The sequence below is a fragment of the Tenrec ecaudatus genome, chromosome 4, assembly GCF_050624435.1.
Source record: "Tenrec ecaudatus isolate mTenEca1 chromosome 4, mTenEca1.hap1, whole genome shotgun sequence".
In the NCBI taxonomy this organism is placed as follows: Eukaryota; Metazoa; Chordata; class Mammalia; order Afrosoricida; family Tenrecidae; genus Tenrec; species Tenrec ecaudatus.
Genome location: NC_134533.1, coordinates 158,808,006 through 158,820,762, shown reverse-complemented (window position 1 = coordinate 158,820,762; position 12,757 = coordinate 158,808,006). Strand labels below are relative to the sequence as shown.

At 37.1% G+C, this 12,757-nt stretch overlaps 2 protein-coding genes across 4 annotated transcripts in view; one reads left to right on the top strand and one right to left on the bottom strand.

Moving 5' to 3' along the window:
- The window catches only part of TRIM59 (tripartite motif containing 59), a 54,431-nt gene extending 50,009 nt beyond the window's left edge, over positions 1-4,422 (top strand). For 2 of the 3 annotated variants that reach the window (XM_075546981.1, XM_075546983.1), the window contains exon 2: positions 2,074-4,422. In XM_075546981.1, the coding sequence (XP_075403096.1) occupies positions 2,074-3,273 (1,200 nt within the window). In that variant the 3' untranslated portion in view covers positions 3,274-4,422. The remainder of the gene's footprint in view (positions 1-2,073) is intronic. The other variant, XM_075546982.1, reaches the window with a different exon arrangement.
- A 233-nt stretch (positions 4,423-4,655) lies between these two features.
- Positions 4,656-12,757, bottom strand: part of SMC4 (structural maintenance of chromosomes 4) — a 38,319-nt gene continuing 30,217 nt past the window's right edge. Inside the window, exons 19-24 of the mRNA XM_075546976.1 lie at positions 9,351-9,495; positions 7,758-7,931; positions 7,066-7,248; positions 6,662-6,894; positions 6,101-6,284; positions 4,656-5,656 (exon numbers count right to left, since the gene is read on the bottom strand). Coding sequence (XP_075403091.1) covers positions 5,504-5,656; positions 6,101-6,284; positions 6,662-6,894; positions 7,066-7,248; positions 7,758-7,931; positions 9,351-9,495 — 1,072 coding nt within the window. The 3' untranslated portion in view covers positions 4,656-5,503. The remainder of the gene's footprint in view (positions 5,657-6,100; positions 6,285-6,661; positions 6,895-7,065; positions 7,249-7,757; positions 7,932-9,350; positions 9,496-12,757) is intronic.

Here is a 12,757-nt window from a genome sequence, read left to right as displayed (position 1 = left end):
GAGGTGTGTGAGAGAAGCAATGTCTGCCAGCAATGGACCAAGAGAAAGAGGAGGTGGTTACAACAGGGCATAGGGCATACAGGATGCCAGGGGAGCAGAAGAGCACAGGGGGCTAGGGAGAAATGGGAAGCCACTGGTGACTTCTGCAATACTCTGCTACCTTCCCATCATGGCGTCATTGAAACCATGTCTGCGGGAACGCTGCCGGCATGGAAGTTGTGTACTTAGGTCTTTGGAACCTCGCCATGTCAGTAAGCGAGTGAGGAGTGGGTATGTTTTATACGGTTCCCTGGTAGCCACCTGGTAGCACCTGGGAGCTGTTGGTGGCTGGTTTATTGCTTCAGACCCACCACTCGCCCCACGGAAGTCTTGGAAACCCAAAGGGCCAGTTTTAATTCTGTAATCTGGGGTTGATTAATGAGTCAAAATTGACTCAGTGGCAGTGAGTTTGGGCTTGTCATTTTGGGTATATTTTACGTGAATAGTAGTGCTGGGGTTTATTAGTTTTTGAGTAAGGCTATTTAACCAGTGGTGTCCCTTGATTTGTTTCCGTCACGATTAAGTAAATCCTGAGGACCATACGTTTTTGCATTGAGGATAAGTACAAAGAAAAACTCTTTAAGAGGTGCAGAATTGTCAGGGGTTGGATGGACATGTCAATCGTTGGGCATGTTTATGATAGCATGCCAAGAAGGCAAGTTGCTTGGGTCCGGAGGGTCTTGGAACCGTTGCTCTGCTTTCTTTTCTGTCTTGCAAGTACTCATCATGGGTTTTTTCAAGACTGACAGTGGCCTTTATATTCTTTACCACAAATGCTGTAGTTTTTCAGTCAGTAATAATTAGGACAATCAACACTTGAGTCTTTAATACTTTCATAGAAAGGAATAACTTTTATTTTTTTCCCCTTCCCAGTTTTCAAGTTACGATTAATCCTGGACTTTAGTATTCCAAGTCAAGATGTTATGAAATACGTGCATAGTAATGGTTATTAAAAAAAACACAAAAACACTACCCCAAACCTGTTGCTGGTGATTTAGCGCTAATTCTCAGCTTGCTCCAGAAACCGCAATTATTGGTTAAAACTAGGAGCATGCTTTCTCTTTTGAAATTAACATGTATTTTTATAAGCTTACCATATAACTGAAATGTTTAGTCTTGCATGTTCATTATGCACAGGGGTTTCAGTTTGTGGGAAAATGAGATTGAAAGATTATGCAGTTATCCCTTGCAGTTTTGATTTAGTATCATTACCTATCATTAAGTAGATAGAACACTTTGAATTTTTTACTTAGTTTGCATTACAGGAAAACAAATTTAACTTTAATTTGAATTTAAAAAATTGACATTGTTTCGTGTAGGATTTATTCCAAAGAAAGTTCTTCAAGATTATCAATACTGTGTATATTAGGAATAGTGGAGGGGGTTCAATGTTAAGAATTATTGGCTTTTTGAGAGTGGAATTGGATTTCTGACCAGTGCACACTAACTGCAGCCACCACTTGTCTACTTTACACTTTGCTGATACTGAATGTCTAGTAAAACTAGGAAGAATCTACTTCCACAGAAATCAGCTCAGAGACTGGGTTCCCATTGCGTATGAGGGCATCATGGCTGCTGGCAGCAACATGTGAAGTACATTGTCAGTATTTTCACCTAGTAAACAACTCTGCCCTCTTTAAAGGAGGTAACTGCTGTTACTTTTAATTCAAGGTGACCTTATGTATTCTCACAGGTGCTGGCTCAATAAGCCTGACATTGTCCTCCAAAGATTAACCCCTTCTGGTGAGGTCCTAAGCAAGTGTTGTGTTCGGATTTATAAGACTTACTTTCGTTGACTAAATTTCCGAAGTGGATCACAAGCTTTCCTTTGTAGTCTCTCAGTCTGCTGAAACGTGTTTACCATGAAGACCTGCTGGTATTTCACATAGTATCTTAGCAATATGCAAGCCACCACAGTATGATACACTGAATGGTGATTTCAAATGACACATTGTTAACAGTTTGGTGGCTAGCTCTTAAGTTTACTTGATGTGCTCTTATGTGTACACTGAAAGTACTCTTTTCTCTCTGCAGGAAATGCACAATTTTGAGGATGAGTTAACGTGCCCCATATGTTACAGTATTTTTGATGATCCTCGTGTACTACCATGCTCTCATACATTTTGTAGAAGTTGTTTGGAAAACGTTCTTCAGGCATCTGGCAACTTTTATATATGGAGACCTTTGCGAATTCCACTCAAGTGCCCCAATTGCAGAAGTGTTATTGAGATTGCTCCAACCGGTATTGAATCTTTGCCCGTTAATTTTGCATTAAGGGCAATTATTGAAAAGTACCAGCAAGAAGACCATCCAGACATCGCCACCTGCCCTGAACACTATAGTCAGCCATTAAATGTTTATTGTTTACTAGATAAAAAGTTAGTTTGTGGTCATTGCCTCACCATTGGTCAACATCATGGCCATCCTATCGATGACCTTCAGAGTGCCTATCTGAAAGAAAAGGACACACCTCAAAAATTGCTTGAACAGTTAACTGACACACACTGGACAGATCTTACTTGTCTTATTGACAAGCTGGAACATCAAAAAGCTCATTCTGAGGACATGGTTCAATGTGATAAGGAAGTAGTTCTCCTGTATTTTAAGGAGCTTAGCGAGATACTGGAACAGAAGAAGAAAAACCTCTTAACTGCTCTCTGTGATGTTAGAAATCTGATTAATCAAGAATATACTCCACAAATTGAAAGATTGAAGGAAATAAGAGAAGAACAGCTCGAGTTACTGACACAGACGACATCTTTACAGGAAGAATCTCCACTTAAATTTCTTGAAAAAATTGATGATGTCCGTCAGCGTGTGCAGATGTTGAAACAAAGACCACTTCCCGAAGTCCAACCAGTTGAAATTTATCCACGAGTAAGCCAAGTATTGAAAGAAGAATGGTGCAGAACAGAAATTGGACAAATCAATAAAGTCCTTATACCTGAGATGAAAATTGCTTCTAAGAGGATGCCACCATCTTCCTGGCCCGTTAAGGATGAAAAAGAAATGGAACTTTATAAAATCTTAAACTTTGTTATAGTTACACTCATTTCAGTGCTATTGATATTGATACTATTTTTTAACCAACATATAATCACTTTTTTAAATGAAATTACTTCAGTGTGTCTGTCTGAAGTCGTTATATCTGTTTATCAAAGTTTTTGCAACAACCTGTATGATTTAAAGGATAGACTATGTCACATTTTATATTTGTTGAAAGAATTTACGTAGAAAACTTTCTCTTTGAAAATTCCAATCTGTTGCCTCCATAGGTTTATTCTGTACTATAGACTTAATGGAGATAGAGGGATAGCATGGATAAAGTAAAATTTATTTTGCAATATGTATAGGAATAGATTTGTACTTCTGAAGTAGAACTGACACATGACACAATGTGTGGAACATGGTTCAAATCTTTAGAAAATGAGAAAATATATGATTTGAATCTCTACTATATAGTATCCTATTGACTTGATAGAAATTAACTAAAGGTGGTAGTGTTATAGTCTTGTCATTGAATTCTTGGTAAAAACTCAAAACCACATTACTTAAACTGAATGGAGTTGATGAGATTCCATTCTTAACAGATTTTTAATGACATACGTACCGCTTGTCTTAAAAATTTTGTAGAACTTTTTAATGTCCTTAACATTCCCTTAAGCTGATACCAAAGCAATAATTTACTGTATATACTCAAGTATAAGCTGATTCTAATCTCAGCCAAGGCACCCAATTTTACCACAAAAACGGCATTAAAAATGTGCTGAGATCTTACAGTGAGGATATATGGTATATGAATTTTGCTTAGCTTAATCCAATGACGAGCTGTGATGCTTGTGACAGGAGAGTACTAGGGGTAAGCTGTCACTCCAAACCTCAAGAGGCGGTTAACTCTTACCTCTTTGGGTTCTTAACGGAAACTTAGGTTAGGGCAATGTTTCTGCCCTATAGATCGCATTACTTCTACAAACCAACTATAGCAAGGCTGCATTGATTTTACTAAAATCTTTACTAGGAGGAAGCACCAAAAAGTACATGGGAAAAAAGACCCTGTTTTTAACCCATTTCCCCCAAAAAACTCTGTTGCCCCCTTAATTGCCTTACCACAAAAGTGCTGTGTATTAGAGAGTACTGAAATGTTAACTGTGATGCATTGAGCACTTCCTCTCAAGTTGAAAATGAGCAACCTATGTGAGAACCAGAATTCTGATCTGTATATTCTTTATATTAAGCGAATTTACAATCTGTTTAACATTTTAAGCTTGACATTGCCATTTTTATCTTGCTAGTTTGTGGTACACAGAACTTTTGATGTATTTCAATTTCTTTTTACCAGGATTGTTTAATGTAGCTGTACCTTTAAAGTTTTATATATAAAAGTATCTTAATAAACTCATTTGATGCTTTATTACCTTGGAATGGCTTAGTGAAGAAATGGAATCCCATCCTCTAACCACAAAGGAGAAACTAACTTTCACACCAACCCAAGGCCTGTTTACCCTAAGGTAAAAATCAGGCATGTCACTCCACCATTTTCTGACACCAACTGTCCTTCACAACAGCATGTCTCTATTACGTTTAATAATTCACTGCAGTAGACACAGAACTCAAAATACTTGTAATTATGGGGGTTTATTGTGAAAGGTAAGTTTTACATACATGCATTTCAACATAGACATCTTTGGCCTGTCAGCCATCAGGTCCCCTAACTCATGCCATGTTCCCTGGGTCTGGAAACCCCATTCTGCTCTATGTGGTCTCCGTGCTGCCTCTTTTATAGTCTCAACAGTTTGGTTATAGCTTCTGGTACCACTGCCACCAATCCACCCCAGGCCTTAATTCTAGTCTCTCTTTCATGCCCTATTTACATAGTCCCCCCCAACTGGGTAATTTCTCTGGAGCATCAGAATATGTGGATCTCTCTGAGAACTTGGCCTGAGATCTGGCACCTGGTGACAGGTGTACTATCAAAGCACAAAGCCCAGCTGGGCCCACGTCAAGCCAAGAAATTATCCACATTGCCATGGTGACTGGATTCATAGGTAGATTTCACCACACCAACGGCTTTTTATTGTCAATTACACCCAACAGCTAAAAAGCAACTCAACAGATTTACAGTCATATTCCTGCATCTCAGAAATACCGTAAGCATCACTAATTGAGGCTCTGTTTCTTTATAGACTTACAACATAGTCTAGTCATTCATGTTGGTTATTGGTTCTCTCTAAAAAAAAAAAAGATCCAAGTCTGACATTAAAAAAAACCTTTCTTAGCTCTGTAATTCCCAATGCAAGTCATCCAAAGGTCCAGGTACTGTATACATTACCAAACTGCCCACCTCCTACAATTCCCTGAAGTAGAACAGTATTTTCTTGGACTTGAAACATGTATTTTACACAATTATTTACAAAAAGAAAATGCAACATGAGCCATGCAGATTGTTTCAGGAATCTTCCCAATGTCAGCAAAGTCCTTTAGACGCAATTTCCTTTGGGTTTACTGCAACACTTTTGGTTATATTGTATGTCTTATAAATTCCAATAAGTCTATCCGAAATTTCAAACATATTATTTCGAAGAGAAATAATTATGAACTGAGCATTTTTTGTTTGTTCCTAAAGAGAGAGGAAAAGTTAGAAATAAGTTAATAACAGGTAATAATCATAACAAACACCTAATCCTTCAACTCCCTAAAATTATTTTTGGGTAATATATTCAACTTTATATTGATAGAACAATATGACATACAATATATAATAATACTTGGCTTTGGGAAGAATCTAAGTTTTGGAAGCAGAGTAGCCTAGAAGTCTTGTAGTGGAAAAGATACAGGTTGTAGGAATAGCCTGGGAATCTAGGTCGTAATTCTAGTGCTAAATGCATTAATTGCTTTATATTTTACTTTTCCAAAATGGAAATAACACGATTTAAATAAAGGGTGAGAGTCTGTCTACTTTTAGACTATGGCACACGGAATTTAAAGTAGGTAAAAAGCTCAAAGAAATCAGTCAGTTCCATGCATAAAATTTTCAAAACAACCCCCCTAAATGTTTACTTACATATATATAAAATGCAACAATAGATACGTTTTTAAAATCAAGGGCTGCATCAATCTCATCCATGAAGTATAGGGGAGTGGGCTTATAGTGATGAAGAGCAAACACCAAAGCCAAGGAACTAAGAGTTTTCTCTCCACCAGAGAGGTTAAAGATCTTCTTCCAACTTTTCTTAGGTGGTCGAACACTGAAATCCAAAAAACCTTTATTAGTCACATTACTTGTTTAGACTATGATTTTCAACTGGCTTCCACCACCTTCTTCCTAGGAAATCTCTTGCTTGCTTTACATTTAAGGATGACCCAATAACAGAACAGCTAGACATGTAGTCTAGTCTCTTTCCAGTATTATTTTTCACATTTACCTATTAATTAAAATTGCTTAAAATATCAAAAAGATAACTAGATGAATAGTTTGCTAAGTCAATTACTTAATGTTTATAATCTATGATGTAAAATGTCAGTATGTGAACCAAGTTAATATATTTAAAGTGAAATAAATTTTAGATCTAACAATATAGCACCCCTAATATATATTAGAGTGTGAATGTTTATAATTACAAACCTGAACATGATTCCTTCAGAGAAAGGATCCAAGCTGTCTACAAGCTCCAGTTCAGCATCACCTCCCAAAGTTAGCATTTGGTAATTTTCTTTTAATTTATTTGTTATCACATAAAACCCTGCCATGAATTCATTCAGCCTTTGTTTCCGAAGATCTTCATATGCCTGTCTAAAACAATCTCTTTCAGAAGTAATTCTGTCCAGTTCTGACACCCGTTGCAAATATAATTCTTCCTGTGGAAAGAATATCATCATCAGCTCAATAAAATGACTGAAAAGAAAAAAAAACCCATCTACTCTGATTGTTAAGAACTATTGTTAATCATGTGAAATTAAGGTTTGACAAATTTAGGCTAAAGGTGGAAGAGGACTTCTACATCGTAAACACAGCAGTACACCCAATACCTTCTTTTTATACTCTGCAATGGCACCAAGGTTGGGTTTCATTTCATGACACTGGGCCTCCAAAAGTGCAATTTGATTTGTTATAGAATCTGGATTCTTTATTGCTTCAAGGTCCTCTAGGCTTAGAAGGGGAACCTCTTCAACAGGATTATCTTCTATAGGATGCAATGCTATTTTTGACATCTGAAAGTTTAAAAATGTCAAGACATTATTGCTTTATAAGCGATTTTTAAAAAGTGAATGTGTGACAAATTACGTACCTACTCAAAACAGTATACTGTATGGCCAAGGAGCTTCAATTTATGCATCAACTTAAAAAAATCAATACGGCAACTTTCTAGACGATTATAGGTTTCTTATATCCTATAAATCTGAGAAGTGATTATCTTATGAAATTAACCCCCCTGGCGGCAATCCCGAGTGTGCAGCTTGGGGTAAATGTTAACGGTCAGAAGAAGTTTATCATATTGGAATGTCTACTAGATATTAAAATGACTAATTTCTTAAGAATGACAGGCCTACAATATAAAACAACGAATTTTATGCAAAACAATGTACTGCTTTGGGTACAAAATTACTGACATAATTAGACCGCCATGGAGGTTAATCTCAACATACACTAAAAACAAAAACCCATTTACCCAAAAGATACATTTTTAAACAAGTGAAATTTAAATGGTAAACAATCTCACCTCTTTTTGCCAATATTTTATTTTAGAATTATGTTCAGAAATATGACCATCTATCTGTTCAAGTTTCAACTTAATACTGAGTGCATCTTTTTGAAGAGCATGCTCATTCTCTTGAATTATTTTTAGTTCTTGTAAAAGATTTCGATGTTCTTTTTGACTCTCTGGTAAGGACTTCTACAAAAGAAAAGAAATGCTACACACAATCTTTGCAAATAGAAAATGAGTTGCCATGGAGTTGAGCTTGACTCATGGTTATGAAGTATGAGAGTTACAAAGGGTTTACAATGGTTAATTCTTCAGAATTAAATTGCTGGGCCTTTCTCCCAAGGCGTATTACAAGGTGCTCCTAGGGAGACTCCTGTCCAGTCTGTTGGGTAGTAGTTCCCAGGGATTCCTGAACCCAGATAGAGAGAACACATACTCTTATACAACTCATTTTAATATTGATTTAACCATGGGGGGGGAGAGGTATTCTCCAATGAACTGTGGTAATGACTGTACAACTGGTTTTGATATGATCGAACTAGTGAATTATGTGTGGTCAAAGTGCCAATAAAACTGTTAAAAAAAGGTTAGCCATCTCTCCCCAGTTCCTTCCACTTTTAAGGAAAAATTAAAACCTCTTACATGTTATAGAATATTTGTGACACAAAAATATCCATAAGTAGACTCATATCAAAACTTAATGGTTTTATCAATGACACAATGGACAGTCAAGATTTTAAGTGAATTTCAGAGCAACAGGATGGCAAATAAATAAAGTCAAAAAATAGTGCCACTAAGTCTACTTCATACATGTCCCAAGTATGTTCCAAGTAAAATGTGTCTGTGCTTCGTGGACGGCTGAAGACAGGTTCTCTCAGGAACACACCATCTCAGCCTCATTAAAGTGCTTAAAACAAACACACAAACACAAAAAAACCAGCAAAGTCCAATCAAAATGGTGTCTGAGGGGAGCTGGCAGGCCAATTTAAGGCAGACAGGTCACAGGCTCAGAAAGTTATATTGAGTGTTTTATTGGATTCCAAAGTCACCTTGATAAATTTTCTTACAAGATGACGGCGGGGCTAATTAAGGCTTTTAAAAATGGAAGACTGCTTTGGTGAGAGGCTGGAAAGTTGGGACAAGTAATCCCACTGTCACAAGAGTACACCTGTTCAGCAAGAGCGTTCTATGAAAATCTCATTATGAAACCTTATCTCACATTCATTTTACAGCCCTGACCTTGCTCCTTCAGAATTGTTCTTGAGGAAGCCCAAGTTGTGAGTCTGACATGAGGTAAATCAGAGCCCAGAATTCTCTGGGGGAAAGGCTAGAGAGAAGGAAGCACTGCCTTCAGAATTATATAGACCTAGATGATGTCGTGTAGATAAGCAACAGCTTCACATTTTGATATCTTTAATGATCCTGTAAGCACTATTTTCTGATGCACCCTTGTATTTTCTAATACACAGTATTTTATTGCACGAGTAAGTTATAAAACCTTTTTAATTCCGTGAATGCCTGCTTTGCACTCGGCACTCAGCATTTAATAGGGGTTAAGGTATTTCAAATTCTCTATTGTCTCCTTTTCCAACACAGAACCATTTTTACCTCTGCCGCATTTGTGTTCTTTACAACTTCTGTTGCTTTGTCTTCAAGACTTTTTAGCTCTGTTGTTAATTCATTAACTTCTTTCTGAGTATCTTTTATTTCTTTCTCTGTGCGACAAACGGAGTCTTGTGCCTTTTTAAGATTTCTAAATAAAATGATATAAGTGTGTTAATATAATTTGCTATTCTGCTTTTGGAAAAAATCTGAGGAACTTTTTACCTTTAAGGTAATACTTTCCCTACCTTAGATTTGATTTAGGAAGTATTCTTGAGTATTTTGTTTATGCAAACATCTACGTACTGAAGTATACATTTCCAATAATCAATATAAATGAAATGACAACTTTCTTATATAAATGTTAGCATATAAAATATTGAATTATACTTTCATCAGATTTAAGATTCCTATATCCCTATAACTAGTTACACCTTTGATAAGACATCGCATGAGAGTCTGGCAAAGCAGAGACTATAAGAAAGATGTTATGTGTGTTAACCCTACGTTGCAGATCCTGATGAATTGCGTAGCCTTGAGAATGAGGATTCCAGAACACTTCACTGTGCCCACGGGGACTTTATACCTGGATTAAGAGGCAGTCATGTAAACATAGAAGGGGATAATGCATGGTCTAAAATCAAGAAAGGTACGTGTCAGGTTTGTAGCCTCTCACTGTACTTATCTAATCTTTATGCTGAGCAAATCACCAGAGAAATTGGATTATATAAAAAATCCTCAGGGGCATCAGGATTGGGGGGGAAGGCTTATTATTATTAGCAACCTCCCATATGTAGATGACACATTACTTGCTGAAAGTGAGGAAGACTTGAGGCACTTGTTTATATCAAGGATTGTACCATTCAGCATGAGTACAACTCAATGTAAGGACGATGGCAATTGTCACCAGTGGACTAATAGCATCGTAAGTGGAGGAAAGACTGAAGCCGCCAAGGACTTCATCTTTCTTGGACCCACAATCAATATTTATATGAATAAGCAGTTGAGATCAAATGATGTAAATCATCTGCACAGACCTCCTCAGAATATTGAAAAGGACGAAACTTTGAAGACTAAGGTTTTGCCTGAACCAAGTGTGTTATTTTCAATTACCTCACTTACATGGAAAAGTTGGACACGGAGCAAAGGCGACAGTAAAACTGATGTTTGAAGTAAAGTGCTGGAGAAAAATATTAAATACTTTGGATTGCAAACCTGCCTTAGAACAAGTATGGCCTTGTACCAAGAGGCAAGGATGGCGAGACTTTGGACATGTTATCAAGAGAGAGCATGCCCTGGAGAACATCAAGCTAGGAGGAGTGCAGTGAACACCAAGAGGAAGGCCTTCAAGAAGATGGGCGGACATTGGCTACAACAATGGATCATGCACAGGAAAATTGTGAGGACGACGCAGGACCGGGCAGCTTTTCATTTTGTTCTGCAGAGTTGCTAGGGGCAGAACAGATTTGGTGGCATCTAAAAGGCAAACCCGTGTGTTGTTTTATCTACATGCAGTTTCAGTGTTACTGGCTTTAATTTGAACTCCTTCCCCCCCGCCCCCCCGACCAACAGATTTCGTGCTACTGCGAGTAAAGCTGATCCTGGGAAGCACCATGTAGAAATCAACAGTAACAAGTGCCCAAAGAGCTAGAAATTATCATGATCCTAGGCCTCAAACTATATGAATACGATACATTTTCTTTCCTAATACTTAAACTAAAACATAATCAGCAATGTCTTTGAAATCAACTAATGAAAGTCACCAAAATAAAGTTTTGACCTTCACACAACTTGCCATTTTATTTATCCACTTAAGAATTTTTCAAAATCGGATTCCTTTTTTTTTTCCATAAAAAGCTTAACTTTCATCTGAATCACCAAAAAAAAAAAAAAAAAAAAAAAAATCACCCTCTTTCAGGGTCTCCTATTCAGGCCCATATATGTTTTTATGGCTATTTTTACTCCCTCCCAAGTGAATAGCTCCCTTGGTTGCTGTTATTTCTTACCAGTTTGACCGTTTGAAGTCAACATTATGGCAGGTGCTTGTTAGGTGCCTGAAGAAGCCTTATTTATGCACAACAGAACAAAACTGCCTGGCCCAATGGTTGCTCTCTTTTGAGTATACCACTGTTGCAGTCACTGTGTTAATCCGTTCACTGAGGGTGTAGAATTTGCATTTAATTCTTGACATAATTGTAAAGGTTTTTAGGATTTGTATTTATAAACTTAAGGTACAGCATATCTATTTTGCTTTGTTTACTCTGCTAATTAAAAGCCAAAGGTGAAAGACAACTTTATGTCAATGTGGATTCCTATTAATGAGTGCCTTCATGCCATTTATGCCACCTAAACACATCTGCTGTACTTAGATTTCCAATTGATAGCATGTGATTTGTTGACAAGCTTCACTTAAGTTAAGGTTCTACTGATTACTCAAAACTGATGAGAATAACAGGCACAAACAGTTACAATGGTTTTCTGTTAATCATGGACTAGGAAACAATGCATGCCTTATGGACTATGGCCTATACATCTATTGTATAGATCCGAGGTTCTCAAACTGTGGCCCGCTAAGGACATTTATTTGGCCCGCTGGGTGTTTCTGCCGTTTTGTTTTTTTACTTCAAAATAAGATATGTGCAGTGTGCATAGGAATTTGTTCAGTTAAAAAAAACACAAAACTATAGTCCAGCCCTCCAACGGGTCTGAGGGACAGTGAAATGGCCCCCCGTTTAAAAAGTTTGAGGACCCTTGGTATAGATAGAATCAAAAGTAGTAGCTTCCAGTTACTAAAATGAACCCACAATTTCATTCCTGGAAATGTCTCAAGATGCATGGGTGTACTATGTGCTAGATGGCTTTCCAAATTTTGTCATTTGTGGCTACTTCATGCATGTATATAAATTGGGGGGGAGGGGGGGAAGTATACGCCTTCACCTAGTTCAAGAACTGCTTCTAAAATGGAAGATAGGTGGAGTGCAGGATTATTCCCTTAATAAAGTTACTACTTTTGCTTATTTTAGGTATCATTTCTAAACATAAACTAAGCAAATGGCTTATTAAAAAAACTAATTAGCATATAATTCAACGGTTTGAATACATTAAAAATGTGTAGCTCATTACCTTAAAACAAACATCACTAGAACACTTAACCAGCTAATCAATATTCACCCTTTATATATTTAAAAGAAAACGAAATAGCAATAAGCAGCTGTTTATAGGTCAGCATTTTGTACATCCCAAATCACTGCCATTGAGTTTTTTCTGACTGACAGGACCTGTAGAGACAGAGCAGAACTGCTCCTTTCTGGGTTTTCCAGGCTGTAATTTTTATGAGTAAAAACATTTCACCTTTTTCCCACTGAGCAAGCTGGTAATTTCAAACTGATGACTTTGTGGCAGACAACTGAAGG